The following is a 6,000-nucleotide window of genomic DNA, read 5'->3' as shown; positions in this document are numbered from 1 at the left end:
TGGCTAGTAAAGATCTTCTCCCAATCTGTGGGCTTTCTATTGATCTTGCTAGCTATGTCATTTGCCCTGCAGAAGCTCTGCAACTTTATGCAATCCCATTGGACAGTTTGATTTTTGTGTGTGCATATTTTCAAATTTAAAACTTGCTAGGCTCTATCACTGAGCTATACTTCAGTCTCATTCAAGGTGATTTTTTTGTATGTCCTAAAAATGAGGCTAACATGACTTTTATCGTACTCACTTATAAAGAAATTGTTCTCTTTAGAACAGAAAGTTAAATTCAGGAAGTGTGATAATCCTAAAGTCTTATCACATTACAGTTTGTCCTTTCCACGGATAACAAGCTGAACTATTGAATAAGTGTACTGATTCTCTATTTTAGTATTTCAAAGAAGTATTTAGAAGAGTTAATCACCACACAGAGTATACCATACAGAATTACCTCATACAGTTTATTCAACTGAGCCATCCAATACATACTCTGAAATGAGATCAAAAGTAATCTTTCTCAAACACAACAGAAGTAATTGTCCAATTTTCTTTCCCTCAATAAAAATAATTAAACCTGATTCATGTTTAAGCACATCAAACGATGAAGATTCAGTATTGGATCCTTACTACTATGATGATAAATTTCTCTTGGATAATCTGTATACTAGACCTAAAGAAGATACTTGTTTCACAAATGTATCAATAGTCAACTATGTCAAAGGGCTTTACAATTGTAATTATAACCAAAATGTAATTAAAAGGAGTAAACACAGATAGCAAGAAACCAGTTTAAACTACACAACTTATGTTCTAGTGGGATAACATGACTTTTCTGGATCTTAAGCTCTTCATGTCTAAAACAGAAATGTTAAGAGTAGGCCTACTTATTAAACAGAATAAAAGAAGGTACATCCAAATTATTTGTGAACTACTAAATCCTGTATGCTTATAGTATTTTTACGCAACATCATTACCTGTTCTACATTTAACACCATTTTATCTGTTAATTTTGTCACATTTTAATGTTATTCTAACAAGAATTTCAGAACATGTAAGAGACTTTGATAACAGTGAAAAGTAAAGTTTGTTTGATTTTAAAAGCCTTTATAAATAATTGAGGGATTTTCTCCCCCATGTGGTATGGGAAGGATTGAACCTAGAGCCTTGTACTTGTGCTCTATAATGTAATTTTTGCCTTTAGCCCTTTTGTTATTTTTGTTATTTTTCTCTTTTTGAGATAGCATCTCATTACCTTTGCATAGCTGGCCTCAACTTCCAATCCTCTTGCTTCTACTTCTGGAACACCTGGGATTGCAAGTATGCATCACCATGCTCAGCTAATTTTAGAATTTTAATAACATTTTTAAACTTAATGTACTTTTGAGTTTGTTGTTTTATGCAAGATGTAAGTACACATGTAAGATGTAAGTATGAATGTGCTACACCAGGAAAGACTTGGCTCTTGTCAAAATGTCACACATTGTCAAGTGTTAGTGGATCATCCTTGCTCCTTAGGAGGCTAAAATATTAACGACTGTGATTCAAGGCCAGCTTAGACAGAAAAGTTCACTAGTCTCCCACCTCCAAAATAAACAGCAAAAAAGCAGAGCTGAAGGCTCAAGTGGTAGGTCAGCAGCTGACCAACCAAAGCTGAGGAAGATTAAGACCATGAGTTCAAATCCCAGTAACACAAGAACAAGTAAAACAAAACAAAAACAACTCACATAATGAATTCCTTAGAACATACATCTCTGTTGACACTTATCAAACAAAGCAAAACAAAAACTCATCTCCTTGGTCTTTGTGAAGTTTACTTATCCAGGTTCATACAGGGTTAACGCACTGGTGCACATTCAAACTCGAATTATGAATAGCTAAGACTACACAGAGCTTCCACTATCCTGCATACCTAACTTATTCCTCCAATAATTCTATGAAGTTGAAACTATTGCTATTTTTACAGACAAAAAAAATTGAAGGACAGAGGCTCAATAACTAGTTCAAAGCCACCCAATAACTTCTTGGCAGAACCTAAATGTAAACTCAGAAAGTTTCCATGCAGGAATCTTAGAAACATAATACTGAAGAAAAAAGTTGTAGAAAAAAAAAAGAGTATGGCAAAACAAAACAAAATGATGTGTTACTTGAAAATAAAGATATACATGGTAAACTAAAATGAAGGGAATTATTATAATGCCAAACTTGGGCTAGGGTCTAAGGCTGCCAAGAGAAGGCTAGGGGCTTGAGAAGGACACTCAGAACCTCATTTTTCTGAGTGTTGTTCCAGTTCTTAATTTGGGTAGTAGGGCACCGGTTTTCATTTTATTATTGTAGTTCATAACCCACATATACATCACAACTTACATTTTTCAAATACCTTATAAAAAATTTTAAAATACTAATCAACAAGCTACCCTTATCCCTTCATTTGGATTCATGATAAATGTAAGTTGAAAAAAAAATCATTGTTCTGTTTCCAGAGTAGAGAAATCTGATCATGCCAGGCAACTTCTTCCCAGTTTTCATTAATGTGATGGGCTTCTTCCCCTACCTGGCCACTGTTTTAGAATTCCTCTATACAGGACTCTAAGAATTTTATGACTGAATATGGACAGGTGGTTGGAGCTACTACTCCAATTTAATTGGAAGTAGCTCTGCCATGATCATTGTATAAAGGAATCCTTAGAGTTCTTCCAACTTGGAAACTGGGGGATAGCCCAATCTTACAGTGGTGCCTCTTTTCAAGCATACCTGTTAAGTTTGAAGCATCAGTTGGACTTAGTTGTAACCAATGGCGGGCATCAGAGTCAGCCCCATCTGTGGGAGTGTTCAGTTCTGGATCCTCTTCACATGTCTGCCATGGGCTCATAGACAGCTCTGCTTCATTGTTACAGCCCAGAGCCATATCACTACTGGTACTTTCACCTGACATAAGAGAAGCAGCACAGTTTGAGGCAATAGCTAGCTAAATGACCTGTATGCATACCACTAAACATTTGGACATTTGATACAACAGGGATTATTCAAGGGTAAAATCCACAGAACTTGGTTGGGGATCAGGTGGTATCTATGTGGGATTCTTGGTGAGCAAGTTAAATCTTCCCAATACAGGGCATTAACAGGCATTATGAGCTCTAGGATATACTACTCAAGGGAAATTCTTTTCAAACCTTATATATATACATTTAGAGCCAGGGTAAATCATCTAGGGTCATTTGGGGATGAGGTATTCCTCACAACTGATTATCTACAATTCTCTCCTTTAGATACTAAACATTTTAATTTATCATAATATAATTATGATAAGCTATATAGTCAGTTCTGCTGCTTGAAATGTATCTAATAACAATTTTATGTGTTCATACAATTGCAAAGAAAATTCCTATTCATTGGCAAAGAACTTAAAGCTGTCTTAGGAGACTAATCTGTTAGGTCTCAAATTTCATCTTTCATAGAACTCTAAGCCAACAGAGAGAAAGTAGAAAATGGGAAGAAAGCATCTGCACCCAATTAAAGGCCACCTTGGACACAGGAGTTGTTTTACTATGTTACTATGAGAAGAAAAGTGGCATGAGTATCCACATACTTTATAGGTTACAGTAACCCATCTTAGGATTCTAAATTATCTTAAAGCGCTTATGCCACTGATTTCAATGTGCTTCTGAAGCTTTGTACTCTGATGGGGAGGGGACTTTCTGTGGAAGAAAATTTTTCCATCTACCTCTGTTTGCTCCCCTAAACCTTCAGCCCCTCCTGTTTTTCTCACCTAGAAAAAGGCCCAGGGATAGAAAGACAGGCCTCTCTGGTATAGGCAACTGATTAGAACTACTTGATTAACAGATTAACTTTATATCAATCCTGTGTTCAAGGTAAAAATGTATTCCATTTCGCAACTGTGTCTTTCTCCATTTGATAAAATAATCACTTGAGTTACAAAAGAAAAAAGAGAAACACAGCAACTCTGTAGTTAGGTATACACAGAACATTTCCACTACTTACTCTTCTGTCTTTCTCTACACTTTCCTTGTGTCAATTGCAAGTCATCCTTCAAATCCAGTTCAGCGGGGCTGCTGCTTCTTCGAACTAAGATCTTCAGACAAAAAGAAATATTCTATTTATTACAGGACAGTTAAAAACTTCACAAAATTTGCCCACATTTTAAAAAAGAAACAAGAATAATAGTAACAAAACACTGAATGTTATTTGTCCATCTAAAGGATATATGTTCACAAACTGCTATAACTGAATTATCTATTCCTCAAGATTTGAAACTTTCATTTATACCCTCTACTTTGTCAACAGGCATCCAGTTAATAGAGCTACTAAGAAAGGATGCCAAATTCAATGAAAGTAATTTACATTCAAGTTATATTTGTTCTGCTGGCCAAACACACATATATAGTGAACACAATTCTTCAGAAGACCTAAGTTTTCCATGAATGCTAAGTGCACAGGCAAGGTAAGTGTAAACTCCACCCAAACTTCCAAAGGTCCACTCAGTGCCTTCCTAGTTAAATGTGCTATAGACTTCCCTGGGTACAGCTCAACACTGGACTTTATGTTAAATATTGAGGGTTGAAAAGTTAAGAGATAATCTGTATCCTCTATAAATTTATATTTTGTTTGGAGGGACAAAAGATAGACAAATTACACAAGATAATCACAGTGTACATAACCAACATATTCAAATAAACTCTCTGAAAGGTATGAAAAATAAAGTGTTACCTTAAAATCAGCTGACAGTTACAGGAGAGCTGTTCAAGAAGGCAATAGACATGAAGTAGTAGAGGGAAGGCAGGAGGGGACTCAAGGCAGGAAGCACGGAGTGTAATCAGCAAGTTCTATGTGCAGGAAAAGAAGCTGATTATAGCAGGCCATGCAGGACAGCCAGGGGAAGAAGGAAAAGATAAGAAGAAATGCAGCCTTTCTAAAAGAGGCAGCTGCAGGGAGCATTCAATATGAGGTTTATGACTTTTGACCTAATATTGACAAATGAGCAACTAATGTTCCCCACAATAGCTAATTGTGATTAAAATTATGTGAAAGATAGGTACAGTAGTTATCTGTGTGATAGATTAGAGTGAAGAAGAAAATTGCTGTGCAATTGTTAATGGCGATTCAGGAATGAGGCGATAAGGTTTCTGATGGTAGAAAAGGGAAAGAAAAGAGAAGTGCTACAGAATGGAGGCTAGCCTTCTCTGCAGGTATATATGGGAATGGAAGAAAATCAAATCACAAAAGGCTATAAATCTCAAGGATAATGAGAAGGATGCTGACATGTGCAAGGAGGGAATGAAAATGGGAAGTTTAAAGGATGAAAGAACGGGAAGAACTTACAAACATTTCTAGCATTTAAATTTTTATCTTTGGCCTGAAAATCTGAAGAGAATGTTCTATAAGTGAGAAACAAAACTTCATGAAAAGTGAGACAGAGAATAAAGCTAGGAATGAAGATACAGATTTAATGTCCTCCAATTGTAGATTATATAAAACAAAACAACCAAACAAACCAGTTGGGATTCGATAGGCCAATTAAAGGGATTAGCATGCCTTACAAATGAATGTAAACTTATAAACACGGAAACAAATTAAAGGAGAAACAGGATGTATAATTAAAAGACAGAATAGTTACCAAGCTAAAAAGCAAGCCATTGCTAAGATATTTAGAAAACTAACAATATGAAAGTTATTACACATCCTTAAAGAAGGAATATATATGTAGAATATATACATATATATATATATATTAAATAGAATGTGTCCAGGATAGTATGTAAATTGCAAAGCAGGCTCTTCAGTTTCAGATTATATGAGACAAAATACCTTCCAACTATAGAATTAGACATAAAACATTTGCTGCAATCTGGGGCTCACATGAACCAAATCGCCACAAACTCTAAACTCCTTCTTCGAAAGTGAACAGAAATTAGGGTAGTCTTGTGGGGAATCATAAGGGCAAATCCAGTATTACTACTGCCAGTGTGGCAAAAAAGACTGAGGTCCAGGATT

The 6,000-nt window shown here is 35.6% G+C and overlaps 1 protein-coding gene across 1 annotated transcript in view; it reads right to left on the bottom strand.

The window, feature by feature from the left end:
• The window catches only part of Ralgapa2 (Ral GTPase activating protein, alpha subunit 2 (catalytic)), a 304,448-nt gene that overhangs the window by 180,962 nt on the left and 117,486 nt on the right, over nucleotides 1–6,000 (bottom strand). Inside the window, exons 19-20 of the mRNA XM_013027112.1 lie at nucleotides 3,991–4,081; nucleotides 2,743–2,916 (exon numbers count right to left, since the gene is read on the bottom strand). Of these exons, the coding sequence (XP_012882566.1) occupies nucleotides 2,743–2,916; nucleotides 3,991–4,081 (265 nt within the window). The remainder of the gene's footprint in view (nucleotides 1–2,742; nucleotides 2,917–3,990; nucleotides 4,082–6,000) is intronic.

Source organism: Dipodomys ordii, unplaced genomic scaffold (assembly GCF_000151885.1).
Source record: "Dipodomys ordii isolate 6190 unplaced genomic scaffold, Dord_2.0 Scaffold99, whole genome shotgun sequence".
NCBI lineage: Eukaryota > Metazoa > Chordata > Mammalia > Rodentia > Heteromyidae > Dipodomys > Dipodomys ordii.
This window is presented reverse-complemented; position numbering and strand designations above follow the sequence as displayed.